Genomic DNA, 14934 nt, shown 5'->3' with positions numbered 1-14934 from the left:
TACTTTGTATTAATGTTTGGTCTTACGATTAAAATAAAACAAGATATAACTATTGTGGAATTGTGAATTGATACATTATCAAATTGTTTTGTAAAGTATATAATGACAAAAATCCAATCATATTATGTAGAGAAGAGTTGAAAATATACTAGTCACTTAAAAATGAGTATGTAGTATTTCAACAAATAAATATAGAACAGAATTTCAATGGACATTTACATTTTTTTGTCCAAAATCTATATACATTGGGAATTGATGCAATGATCTCTCAAAGAAACTATCAGGATACCTAGAGTTTGACTTCATTTTCAATTATGTTGTCCTGTGGCTATTTTGGTGTGGCTTGCCCAAATGAACTTACATTCTCTCTGAAGTCCTGTTTTAAAACCTCCATGTTTTGTATTATTTCCAAATAAATATATCTAGTTTAAATGAGCTGGGTGTTTAGATTGAATTTTAAATCTAATAAATCCAACGTATATATCAATAAAACCAATTTGTCTGCATTCTGCAATTCCCTTATTTTAATCCAGACAAAAGGTTATATCCAAAGGTGCCTTTCCATGTACAGAAAGCACTTTAGCATTAGTGCAAGATGCTAACTGCCTGTCACAAAAATATGTTCCTTACGCAAGACTCAGGGATATATTTTCATGGCTCACAGTGAAATTCAGAGGGAAGGGGAAACCATCAAAAATTGCTACTTTTCCTTCTCATGTGATAGCACAGCATGCCCTGGAACTCAGCACTGTTGTACCAGTGCAGTGCTAGTCTGAATATCAGCCACTGATTACTTAGGTGGTTTCTTCAGGATTCATTCCATTAGCAACAACCACATTATGCTTTAACCCTTTGAGGTAAAATTCTGTCTCTGTTGTGCTTTTTTCAGAGGATGCTGGGTCTTTGTAAAATGTGGTTAGAGTTTTCTGGATTTCAACCTGTTCTTCTGGGTCTCTAGAAAATAAATCTGAGTGAGGGGAGATGCTTCTTCATTTTAGTGCACATGCATGTATATGCACACACAGAGAAACAAAATATCAGTGCAGTGGTTTCTTCCTATCCTCTCTATGACCACCCACCTATCAAGAGAGTAAATACTACAGAATATTTTGGAGTTGCATCTAGTCTATAATAAGGACAACCAGCTCCATTGTATGACTAAACATTCTTAAATTATAAAAGAAAAAACTACACTATTATTACCTGCTTACTAGTCTGCCTGCTATAGAAGCTGGTGCAGAACAGGCTGTTGCAGAGTGAATGACTACAAATTTATCACATGGGAGATGAGGGGGCTCTGGCAGTGATCCTTGGTGTAAGGTGCCAAACCCCATGTAGGAAATCCATGCTGGTTTGTCTTATGAACTTTTAAATGTTCCTAGAGCCTGACTTTCTCAAGCTTTAGACTAAATGAAGCAAATGAAATTAACCAGTTATTGAAAATCTAGATATATGCCAGTATCAATTAACCCCTTTTTAATTGCAGAATACACCCATGATAAGTACACCTTTTGTGATTGCTGTCCCAATTAAATATCAGCCTTTGCCACTCATTATCATTAGACTAAATTGGTTTCCTGGGAGATATTCCAATAAAGTAACAATCCTGATTAAGTAAACCTACTTCAGCACCTCTTGGGCACCTTGCCTTTGGAAAAATCCACAATTGCAAGCATCTAAACCTTTTTCTTTCTGCTTGAAAAGTCTGGACTGTATTCAAATTGTACCTGCAAATCAAGGATCTTTGTGAACAAATTATGTAATTAATGTGTCTGATTAGCATGTGTATCATAAAGAAACACCTGCATTGATATTTAATTTTCAATAAAATATAGTTGCATAGTGAGAAAAGCTTTGAGGTATGAACATTCATAATCCTTAATACAACTTCTACTAAAATGTGCATCTGTCCTGCTTTATACAATATGGATGAACACTAGCAGCAAAATACCATCCCAGTTTAAGGGTCAAAATGCTTACTCAGTGAAATCATAACTATAATTGCTGGACTTTACCTATTAGCCATATAAGCAAGGGGATGCATGCTCTGGATATTTTCCTTACAGTTTCCTGTTTCTAAAATATGCCATACTGGTCTTTGAAGGAAGCTTCTAACTTGCATGAAAATCTTTATAATCACAAAGATATATTGTAGATCTGGTTGCATGACCTAGATGTGAACATCTTCTTACTGGATCGAGAATTTACATCGCATTAGGAATGAAATGTACATATGTGCAGTTTGATTTAATCCATGTTTACCTGAAAGTACTCCTACTTACTTTAATTGGACTTACTTCCAAATATTATACTATTGTAGTCTTATATTGACAAACAAATCTATACTTTTAATCATTATTTTTATATCTATCATCAGCAAAGAAAAAAGAGAATAGTTTAGAGGGTTAATGTGTCCCATAATTAAGATTAATATTACTCTTATATTCTTGTAATACTTTATGAAAGACAACATAAGTTTCTTTCCTATTGCATATATTTAAACAGAATTGGAAGAGGGTTTCCCCCCCCCGATTACAAGAATCAATACGTTGAACTTTTCATTTTGAGCATCCCCTACGGGAGTTATGTATCTTGGAAAAGGCATAATATGTATCAATCAGTGTTGTGGGTCAGCAGACAGATATTTTTAATTGGACTAAATGGAGCATAGAAAATGCTAACAAAGTATTATGACATTTCACTTCATAAGTCAAATCAGTTCTACTATTGTTATGGGTTCCAAAAGTCTACTCTCAAAACACAATGACTCATATTCTTCTCAGCATTAGAAGGTACACAACTCTCAACAACCTATTTGTGACAGTAAACAGGGCTTTTGCAGGGAGGGGAAAGAAATGAAAATGGCTTCCCTGTATCCTCTCCCCATGCCCTGGGCTGCACAACAAGCCTTCAGTGTCCTGAATCCCTGTGAGGGTGGAGCAAGAGCTTTGTCCTCACTGTGCTGTGGGGAATGTGGGCCAATAATTGTAAGTAAAACACTACCACAAATTATCTCAAAATGGTTGCATGAGGAAGTATTTCTTCTTCATGTAGATCTATGGTGAAAATAGCATTTAAAGAATGTAACTCCTCAACTGTACTTCCCATTTATACTTACCATGTCTGCTCCCTCACTTATCCCCTTCCCATGCTTTCATCCATCGCTGAGGCCGTTACCAAGGATGCAGCACGTTTTGGGGTCAGGAGAACACACAACAGGAAAATAACTCATTATGAATTCCAAATAAATCTTGTAAATCTGACTATTTGGGGTGACTATTAATATCAAATTATTTATTTATTTATTTATTTGGTCATCATTATTAGCAAATGTATTAAATGTGTTTTTAAAACTTTTTAAAAAAGAAACCTGGATATGTGTTTGATGGGTATATTTAATATCAGGTTGTTGTTTTTCTTTGTTTTGCTTTTAGGGCTGGTGAGCCACTTCACACATTACATTTTTAGATGTACACTTAAGATATTTAAAAATACATCCAAAAATGAAGTGTATGAATACAACAAACAGATATACAGCCATGTTTGGCAGCAGCTCCCTGTTGAATTGGCATTTAATAGCAAATCTGAGTTTGCTTCTGCACTATGTATGCAACAGCCCTGTCTTACTTCTTGGTTGATGTCTTTAGGTGGGATATATCTGGAGCTGTCATTGGTACTGAATGTGGAACCCTGGAATCTGGTTCATCAGTTGTGTTCCTCAGAGATGGAGAGAGAAAATTATGTACTCCATATATGGACACTACAGGTTATGGAAATCTGAGATTTTATTTCAGTATGGGTGAGTATGTGCCATTAACATATTTGATAGCAAAAATACTATTGTTTGGAGAAGACAACCTATTCTTGTGGTGACTATGTTGAAATTAATACTTCTGTCTGAGTGAAGCTCCTCATAAGAGTCTGTGAGGCACCTGATCAGTACTCACCAAGCTGCTCCTGACCCTTTTCTGGCAGTATTTTCTCATGTCCAGATACTAATACTACCAGGAATCGCTGCTCCTGCTGCCTCTTTACTTTAGTTGAAAATAGACTACTATGAACTTAGAGATGCCACTAAAAATGGAAGCTCTGTGTTGAGGTCATTCCCTCCAAAATGTGTACAGAACTTACTCAGGTCCTGATGTCATTACTAGGTGCATGTTGGCACCTCCACTCAACATCATTAGGTGGTAGGGAATAGGGAATAGCACAGTATGTTGGCATCTGGATTTGGATATGTTTTACTATATATTACATAGGTTTCTGAGTGAAATTCAACATGCTGGTTATTACCTATAAAGGCCTTAATGGCTTTGGCTAAGGGTATTTATGAGAGTGCCTTCTTTGTCATAAACACTCCTGCATACTACGGTCTTCTGGAGAGGTCCAGTTACGGTTGCCGCCAGCTCTTTTGGTGGCAATTCAGGAACAGGCTTTCTCTGTGGCTTTGGAATATGCTCCCTGTTGAAATAAGAACATCTCCTTCTCTGTTAGTTTCCAGGAAGACCCTCAAGACTCACAGGTTGCCAGACTGGCTTTTTTAAAGCCAAATTTCGGGTTGCGGCCCATTTGACCTACGAGTATACCCCTTGGGTTCTGGCAACCTTCTCCACAGGTTTTTAATGGAATTAATTTTTAATAGTTTGTTTTGTTTTGTGAGTGTTTTAATTGTGTTTTATGGATTCTTAAACTGTTTTTACTTTTTATATTGTTTTAAATTTTATACACCACCTAGAGATGTACATATCAGGTGATATAAAAATATGATAAATAAATGGGGTGGGGGTAAACTTGATGCACGGCTTCTATTTTGTGGCAGCCTTGTTTATCATAATGTCTACTTCCCCTCTTTGATGCTGCTTCAGTACTGCTCTTCCAGTGGGATAGGAGGAGTATGACTCTGGTGTCATAAAGTCTGATCCACAGGCAACATCAGTGAGGAGCAGAATAGACAGAGCAAGTCCTAGATTTGAGGAGGAGTTCTTTATGTTTGCCCTCTAGCTAGTCACTATAACAAACTGCCATAATAAAGACTTTCCTCTAATTTAATACCAACCTATACTGCTACAAAAATATCCCAAAGCACTTCATAATAAAGCCATACAGCTTTTGGAAACTTTATGTGGCCCTTCCACCATTGGATGAATTTTGCCTTGATTTGTGGCGATATCGCTATGGGTAGCTGGGGAAAAGAACAAAACCAAAACCACCTGCCTCTAGTGAGGCAGTGAGTTGTAGTCACGGAATATCCATAAAGCTTTCTGGCAGTATAAACCAAAATTCAACACAACAAAAGAAGATATACATGGATCTGGCAAGTTGTACAGTTTCTTTAAAACATTTTTTTCAGGTATGTTGTTTTGCAAGCCCCACAAATCAGGCAAACAATGTGGAACTTTCAACACTATATTCATTAAAATGAAATGGAAAGACAGTAGAGGAAATAGACTGAATCTGCTACTCTAACAAAGCAGTTTTCTATTGTCAACAACACCGGGGGAGGGGGTCCCCACAGTCTTTCTTAGTGATGTGGAAGTCCTCTGATAGCCTCTTTGAATTGTCACATCTCCTTTATGCCAAATAATGTACCAAAAAGAGCAGGAAGGGAAGATTGCTTTATTTCCTGGTCTTCCAGGCACATCTACACCTACATGAAAAACAGGAAAGATGCTTTTGTCAACCTTCTGAACTCGTTGGCAAAGCTGTTGGCTCAGCAAGAATGACTGTGAAATTATGTGAACATACTGGAAAACATTGTGTAAAAAAAACTACTTGGTTGAATATTTAGATGAGAAAATAAAGGCTTTTTAAAAAGAGAATGGCATTGTATGCAGAACATTAAGGATAAAAGTATAAGAGCAGAGCGTCCAAAGTAAATCACAGCCTTGTTGGAGCTTATACCACTTCAGACTACAGATAGAAAACCACGTGTTTTAATGCTCCCTCATGTGAAAATACATTAGGTTGAAAGGTTCTGGATGATGTGCTTGTTTTTCATAGGCAGAAAGGTGGGGGGAGATTCAAGTGTGCAGTCCTCCACCTGTAATTTGAAATGCTGCAGCCCCAAGGGGGCTGATTTTGCTTTTTATTATATCATGATTATTCTACATGTTAAGATCAACTCTTAAATTATTGCCTCCTCAATACTATGTGTTCCCATATTGTGGGTTTCACTTCTTTGAGCCCAAAGAGAAGTTAAAATCTGAACAGAGCAGATTTTAAAGTAGGGAATAATGCACTAAGTAGAATTTCCACTACCACTGGAAATATAAAGATTCCACACATCCCTGGATGTCGTAGCTTTTAAAATAGTGCCCATATCCATGATGTGATTTATTCAATCAGATTGCTTGTATTACAATCTGTAAAGGTAAAGTGTTCTCTCAAGTCGATTTCGACTCCTGGCGTCCACAGAGCCCTGTGGTTTTCTTCGGTAGAATACAGGAGGGGTTTACTATTGCCTCCTCCCGCACAGAATGAGATGATGCTTTTCAGCATCTCCCTATATCTCTGCTGCCCGATATAGTACCAGCGAGGATTCGAACTGGCAACCTTCTGTTGGTTAGTCAGTCATTTCCCCGCTGCACCTCTTAAAATCTGTAGCTTTATAATATTCCTGCTTACAAGAAGTGTGTAAGTGTGTGTGTATAAGCAAAACTTTGTCTTTTGCATTCTACTGCTGCAGTTGCAGATATTACTTTTTTTTAAAGGTCTTAATTCAATAGAATAGATTTTTATTTTGGAATATTGGTACGCATCAGCTTAAAAGCATCTATGGACTTTTATTTTCATAATTGTTGGGAATTGAAGGCAATTACATTTTAAAAATACAATTGAACATTAATTAGTCATGTCCATTAAACATATACGTTGTTATAGGTGGAAGCTGTGATACTGGAGAAGCCCATGAAAATGATGTCATGCTTTATGCAAAGATTGAAGGAAGAAAGGATCACATAAATCTGGATATGATGACTTATGCTTCTTACAGGGTAAGCATTTGAAATAGAACTTGAAAGTAGTACAACATAGGTGACATTGATTTCAAAACTAACTCTGCAATTAAGTATCCTTGAACTTTTCAAAGAGTGTGCAATACAACATTAAAGTTGGATCATTCTTTTTATTTATGTTTACCTAAGTGTGAGAGATGATTACCAACTGATTTTGCACCAGTGATACCACTGTGGATATTCTGTGAGGCTTTTCTCATGAACAGCCTAACCTAGGCTAGGGAAGCCCAGCCTGGGTTAAGCTGCATGTGAGAACTGCTGGTATTGGGCCCAATCCCAATACCAGGGGCAGTGCCGCCTAACCTGGCTTTTCAGCCGTGCAGTTAACCGAGGTTAAGAGAGCAAGCGCTCCCTTAACCTGGGCTTGCTGTTCGCGTGTGAGCCAGGCTGCTTCCAGCCCGGCCACACACAGAGACGGGTGCCTGGAGCACCCATCTCCTAGGGGAATCCCCCTAACCCTAACCCTAACCCCCAATGCTCTGTACTCGGTGCATGGTGCATTGTGGGATTCCCATAGGCCAGGATGTGTCATCCCGGCCTCTGGAGCTCTGCGCTGCAGCATGCAACGCAGATCGTCTGGGAGCCCAGTTGATCCCAGAAACAACCAGCAGTCGGGGGGGGGCAGGGCGGGGAGTGAGTACAACCAGCCTTTCCTGCCTGATGCCCCACCCACCTTGTTGAGCGATTGCAAGCAGCCTCAAGCAAATTGGCTGATGAGTCAGAACCTGAGCATGAAACACACGCACACACACACACACACCATCCAGTCATAAACATAGGATGCCAGATAGATTTCACTATTATTAACAGAGCTGCTATCAAGTTTCTGAAGCATAAATAAAGGGTGGGGGGAGAAAATCCTGCTCAAACTAAATGTCAATGAAGGGGCCAGCCACCATCCCTCTATTGAGCCAGCAGCTGAGTTGCTGATGGACACAAGACTGAGGGTGCTGTGCACCAAATGAGCCAGCCTCCAGCACAACTGCCTTCCCTTCACCTTTGCATTCAAAAGGGAAGGGAAGAGACAAAGAATGGAAGAGGAAATGGGGAGCAGGCACTTGGCTTCATCTCTCCCCATTACCATCACATGTGGGGGTGGATACTCATTCACAGAGGAGATCATGATCGGCACCACCTGCTGGGCTGGAATTTTTCATGCTCCCTTGCCACTGCTTCCTTCTTCATCCACATGAACTGGTCCTGTGGTAGCAAGCATGAGTTCTCCCCTTTGCTAAGTAGGGTCTACCCTGGTTTGCATTTGAATGGGAGACTACATGTGTAAGCACTGCAAGATCTTCCCCTTAGGGGATGGGGTTGTAGCTCAATGGCAAAGCATCTACATGCTTGCATGAAGAAGATCCCAGATTCCTTCCCTGGCATCTCCAAGATAGGGCTAAGAGAGACTCCTGCCTGTAACCTCGGAGAAGCCACTGCCAGTCTGTGTAGACAATACTGAGCTAGATAGACCAGTGGTATAAAGCAGCTTCCTATGTTCCTAAGTTTGTTGGGCGGGGGGTGGCACGTGGAAGTGGCAGGCAGGCAGATAAGAGGTTTGGGGCACCCAGCCAACATTCGGGGCATGTGCTAGTAATGCTGATGCATACAATTCCTCTAACTCTAAGGACATATATGCTTTGCAAACTTGTATGAGTTTAACTGCAATTACCTTCCCTGCACCACCTTAGAAATGTTGGGAATCGTAGCTTGGTGAGAGTGCTGATAATTTTCAGCTGAAGATCTGAGCCCCTATGGTTGAACAACAGTCCCCATGGCTTTTTGGAGAGAGGGAATGACTGTTAAACCAGTTCAGATCTGTAGGAGAGTTGTAGCAAGATTGTAATGGGTCTTGGGACAAAAAGTGAAAATGGGCCCCTGCTCCCCTTACTTTCATCTTTGGAGAGGCACAAGGGGGAGAAGAAAGAGTAAACTGACACTTAGCCAGTGCCCACCCCCAGGGCCCATGGACACTTGTTCCTCCGCCTCCTTGTTCAATTGTGGGTATGTCTCTGGTCTGCAGTTTAGATACATCCTAAATTGTCCCAGTGTAGAGAACTACGATGACTAATATGCAACACCTGAAAGGCTTTTCTGAAATGATTGTTATTGCTTTTTGAATGAATGTTGTTTTCCAACACCATTTATATATAACTGTAATAAATATTATTCCTTTGCAAGGTTCCATCTTTGGTTTCGGTTGTCATCAGTCCAGAACTTCAAACTCCAACTACCAAATTCTGCCTCAAGCAAAAGAACCATCAAGGTCATAACAGAAATGTCTGGGCAGTTGACTATTTCCATGTCCTGCCAGTTCTTCCTTCCACAGTGACTCATATGATCCAGTTTTCTATTAACCTGGGCTGTGGAACCCACCAACCAGGCAACAGGTAGAGCATACTGAAATGGCAACGTTTTCACAAAATTATTTTGCTGGGTTTTTTTTTTACAGAACTAGCTTTTTTAAAAGTCCTTGTTTACTTTCTGAAACAAAAGGGAATAAGATTTTTTTTAAAGAACAAAATATGGGGGAAATGTTATAAACATGATATTGCTTGCTACTAACTAATAGTAAGAAGCTAGCTGAGATATGACTACTGAATTAATAGGAGTGCAGTTTACTGGACATACAGCTGTTGATGTGTGTGGCCTCATTCTCAGCGGCTATTCACACGAGCGAACAAAACCGGGCTAAGAGAGCCCAGCCTGGTTTTGCTTGCTCATGTAAACCACCAGGATCGTGCCCGATACCGCTGGCTACACTGAAGCAAACCTGCCTGTGAAGCCTCCTGCTTAAATGAGGTTAAGGGAGTGAGCACTCCCCTAACCCCATTTACTTGATCATGTGTCTGCCGCGGCTGCTTGTAGCTGCAGTGGGCACACTGGCGGGGAGGATCCCAGTCAGGGGCGTATCTATAGGGGGGCAGGGGGGGCACGTGCCCCGGGCGCCACCCCGGTGGGTCACAGGGGGGGCGCCAAAAAGTGGCTTCCCCCCCGCCGCCGCCCCTGGATTGCCCGCCGAGTGTGGCGGCGGGCATGTGGGTGGCAATTCGGTGGCGGGTCGCCCGCCAAGTGGCGGCAGCGGGTTGCCCGCCACGCCAAGTGCGGCGGTGGCTGGTGTGGTGGCTGGCCTGGCGGCGATGGGATGGCCTCCTCAGTGTAGCTGTAGCAGCCGAGCGGCAGCGCGGAGTGCAGGCAGCGACGCCGAGCCTGCCTTCTGGCCCGGTGTCGCTTCTGCGCAGGCGCGCCTGCACAGTTGGGACGCCGATGCCGAGCCGGCGTCGCTTCCCAACTCGACCCGGACCCGCTGCCACCACTCGCCGGGCTACCTGCTGCCACTCAGCAGGCGACCCGCCGCCGCAGCCCGCCACATTGCTGCTGCCGCCGCGGCCCGCCACATTGCCGCTGCCGCGGCCCGCCACATTGCCGCCACACACCGCCACCGAATTGCCGCCACCACCGGCGATCTGCTGCCTGGGGGGCGCCTCCGCCAGCCCAGGTATGTGGGGGCCGGGGGGCCACGGGGGGGCGCCATTTCAGGGCGCTTGCCCTGGGCGCCATTTCCCCCCGTTACGCCACTGATCCCAGTAATGCACTGCGCACTCATGTGGTGCATTATTGGGGCTCCGGGGGGGAGCAGGGCTCTGTGGGGCGGCGCATCCCTGTACCAGGTGCAGGAGAGCCACTGCTCATCTGGGCGGGTGATCCGCTTGCCCAGTGAAGAGTAAGTAATTGTCTGCGGGGAGGATTGGGCAAACCCGTTCTCTCCACAGACCTCGAAGGAGCTCTTCTCGCCGATTGTGAGAAGAGCTCCTCATAATGACAAGGAGCATGGTTAAAGAGTTAACGATGATTGCCAAACCCCGTGTGCACCTGTGGAGCACGATGTGAGAACCCAGAATTTCTGGGCAATCCTGGTCAAACCACTACAGTAACCAGGATCTGGTCCTGGTTATCAATCCTACTTAAATGCTGTTTAACCACAATGGCCTGACGAGGATTGCCTAGAAAGTCCTCATTCTCATGTCATTTTCCATGAGAGCACTCAGGGCTCAGTGATCACTGTTAACTCTTTAACCACACTCTGTTGTAAGAATGCAGCCTGTAAGAGCTTCACCATGCTCTCAGTACATAAGTGCTCATTGTAGTAGTAGTGCTCCTCTCCAGATGTATGAAAGGTTTTGCTACAGTCCTATGAGGAAGGCCATGTAGAATTTGTGAGCAAGATGAAGCCCATTTACTGTAAGTGTATTCAATGGATACCTGGCCACTTGATATGGTTAATTCTTATTGAGTGCAGACTTCTGTAAAACAAGGCTCTGTCCATGTTCTTTTGGATGCCACACTAGTGAACATCCTGAAGCTTCCCTACCTTCAAAGACCTTTTTATGGAATCTTTTGTGCCATTCAGGAACTTGCCCAATTTGGGAACAACATCACCTGTGTCTGCTGCTGCCCTAGCACCGGGTTAAGGACTTGTATACAGTGCCAGAGCAAGGAAACAGTGTCCTCCTGAGCACTTAAGCAAGGCCAATGTGAGGATCTGGACAAGATGCCATCAGCATGCCCTTTTAACTAACGAAGTGTTGTGGTAGGGTATGCAAACTGAAGGGTCATCCCCAAGGCCTCTCCCAGATGACTGACACAAGCAAGTCAACTCACATTATTGTAGAGGCTCTCCTGACAGGGTAGGAGGCTATCCCTAGAACTACGCCCTTTCTGACACCCATGGCTTCAACATTCCATGGGGGTTTTAGAATTAGGCAAACTAGACACAGACCAGCAATTACCAAATGAAAGAGTGGTTTATTTGAACAAAGAGATAAAGGCCTGAGTTTAGGAAGAATGGGGGAGAAAGAAAGATTAACAACACCACACATAAACACAAAATAGTTTTTAAAACAAAACAAAACTACAACCACCCACTAGCTAGCCTGCACTTCCAGTTTTTTGTGGTCTACTCCAGGAGTATTAGATCTGCTTCAAGCCCCTCCAGGCAGACCTCCTCCCTTTTTCAGTTAGCTTTTCCTGGGACACAGGCACTCTACGTTCAACTAATCATTGCAAAGTTGTGCAAGGCAGCCAAGGCTTTGATTGCAATTTTTTTTACTGAACACAAACTGAAGGAAGCTGCAAAACAAACACAGGAACCAGAGCTCTAAACAGTGAGTGCAAGGACTTCATTACAATTATCTGCCAAATACAGACCCGTTCTCATGACTAGAAATCAGAGGGAAGGAGGCAGTAAAGGCAGCTATTGCTGATCATGAGAACCCACAGAAAGTCTGCCTACCCCAGACCATTGAAACCTGGGAAGCCGAATTTCTGCACCTTGATTTTTAATCAAGGTAGGACAAAAATAATAGCTGTTCTACTTCATAGTTTGCTCATCTGCTAAAGTCTCTGCATTAAGCTCTCCTTGGCAGCTGGCAGCCATGTTTGTCAGACAGTTCTGTGGCTAGAGGAGCCAGTCAGCGGAGAACTGCTAGTATACTGAGGGCTGCCTCTCTATTGGGAATGCAATGTATTGTGGGATTCCTTGGAGGACCCAGCTCCCTTTTCTCATAATTACCAGAATCCTTGTGAGAAAATTGGACCATATTGAATGTGTATATCTTGGCCTGGGGACTCAGGATAGATTGGGGATTCTATTGGCATACCGAACACCCAGTTGTGCAATGGAATCCCCAACTGAGCTGACAGAGCTGGTCATGGACTAGGTGTTGGAATTGCCCAGGCTTTTGGTGTTGTGTGACTTCAATGTTCAGTTCAGGGCTGGCTTGTCTGTTGCAGCTCAGGAGTTCATATAAGCCATGACAATTATGGAACTATCCCAGTTGGTCATGGGGCCAATACACACTGCTGGTAACACTCTCGTTTGGTCTTTTGCTCAGATCAGGGTGGTGTTCCATGGGTGGAGACTCCTAGAATGGAGACCCCTAGAAGGGTGGAGACTCCTAGAAACACCCTGAGCCATTTTTGGAAGGGCAGTAGAGAAAATGAAATATTATTATTATTATTATTATTAACAACAACAACAACAACAACATCTAAAACATCAAGTAAAATCAACCATCTGCTGTACATGGACGATCTGAAGTTGTATGGAAAGTCCTAGTCAGAAATTGAATCACTGCTAAACACTGTCCATATATTCAGTAGCGATATAGCAATGGAGTTTGGACTAGACAAGTGTGCTGCATTAATAATGAACAGAGGGAAAGTAACAAAAACAGAAGGAATAGAACTGCCCAATGGAAGCAAGATCAAGAATCTGGAAGAGAAAGAACCTTACAAATACTTGGGCATTCTCCAGGCTGATAACATCGCACACACTGAAGTTAAAAGAAAAATTGGAAGTGAATACATCAGGAGAGTTCGAAAAATCCTCAAGTCCAAACTCAATGGCAGGAACACCATACAAGACATAAACACCTGGGCTATACCTGTTATCAGATACACAGAAGGAATAATAGACTGGACCCAGGCAGAGCTAGAGACGCTAGATCGTAAGACCAGGAAAATGATGACCATCAATCATGCTCTGCACCCCCGCAGTGATGTCGATAGGCTATATCTCCCTCGCAGCTCAGGTGGAAGAGGAATGCTGCAAGTCCATCAAACAGTAGAGGAGGAGAAAAGAGGCCTTGAAGAATATATCAAGGACAGTGAAGAAGATGCACTTCAAATGGTCAATGACACGAAACTATTCAACACCAATGAAAGAAAGCAGGCCTACAAGAAAGAACAAGTCAAGAACCGAGCAGAACAATGGAGAAATAAGCCACTGCATGGTCAATATTTACACAATATAAGTGGAAAATCAGACATCACCAAGACCTGGCAATGGCTTAAGAATGGCAACTTGAAGAAAGAAACAGAGGGTTTAATACTGGCTGCACAAGAACAGGCACTAAGAACAAATGCAATAAGAGCAAAAGTCGAAAAATCAACCACAAACAGCAAGAACATTAACAATAAAATTCAGCCATCCCAGGTCCTTGGGTAGGACTCAATGTCTGGATAAAACAAACCAGTCAATAACACCTGTTTGACTGTGTAAATAACTAACTAACTAACTAACTAACTAACTAAATAATAGGATGTCTCCATTGTTATGGATGGACCACCATCTGGTTAAGGCTGGTTTCCTGGCCACAATCCACATCTTTAGGGGTGCAGGACCTATTAGGATGATCTGACCAAGAAGGCTATTGGATCCTATAGCATTCCAAGAGGCCTTGGAGGATTTTAGAGTTGGTATGCCGGTGATTCTGTTGATGCCCTGATGGAGACCTGATGCCCTGATGGAGACCAGGGCAGTAGACACTATTGCCCCTAAGCATCTTCCACTTCAAAATTGGCCCCATGATACACTGAACAGCTACGGGAGCTGAACCAGCAAGAGAGAAGACCAGTGTTCCCTCTAATGTTTTCACCCATCTGTGTGTAGAATGGGGCTGCCTTTGTATGCAATTCAGAAACTTCAGTTGGTCCAAAATGCAGTGGCTGGATTGGTCTCTGGGGTTTCTCAGAGAGACCATATTATACCTTCCTTAAAATAATTGCTTTGGCTGCCAATGGGTTTCTGGGCAAAATACAGAATTCTGGTAATTACCTTTAAAGCCCTAAATGGCTTAGGACCGAGTTACGTGGGGGAGCCTCTTCTTCTGCATGATCCCCCCGCACATTAAGGTCACCAAGAGAGGTCTGTCTCTGGATGCCACCAGCTCACCTGGTGGTGACTCAGGAATGGGCCTGTTTTGTAGTCGCTCCTGGGTTGTGGAATCCGCTACCTATAGACATTCATGGTTTAACATCTTTAAAGATAAAGTTGTACCATCAAGTTGGTGTTGACTACTGGCAACCACAGAGCCATGTGGTTTTCTTTAGTAGTATACAGGAGGAGTTTACCATTGCCAAGCAG

The 14934-nt window shown here is 42.8% G+C and overlaps 1 protein-coding gene across 8 annotated transcripts in view; it reads left to right on the top strand.

Moving 5' to 3' along the window:
• The window catches only part of RELN (reelin), a 554313-nt gene that overhangs the window by 301615 nt on the left and 237764 nt on the right, over positions 1–14934 (top strand). For all 8 annotated transcript variants that reach the window (XM_053252916.1, XM_053252914.1, XM_053252913.1 and 5 more), the window contains 3 exons: positions 3648–3799; positions 6880–6992; positions 9189–9397. In XM_053252916.1, coding sequence (XP_053108891.1) covers positions 3648–3799; positions 6880–6992; positions 9189–9397 — 474 coding nt within the window. The remainder of the gene's footprint in view (positions 1–3647; positions 3800–6879; positions 6993–9188; positions 9398–14934) is intronic.

The sequence above is a fragment of the Hemicordylus capensis genome, chromosome 5 (genome assembly GCF_027244095.1).
Source record: "Hemicordylus capensis ecotype Gifberg chromosome 5, rHemCap1.1.pri, whole genome shotgun sequence".
NCBI classification, from domain to species: domain Eukaryota; kingdom Metazoa; phylum Chordata; class Lepidosauria; order Squamata; family Cordylidae; genus Hemicordylus; species Hemicordylus capensis.
This window is presented reverse-complemented; position numbering and strand designations above follow the sequence as displayed.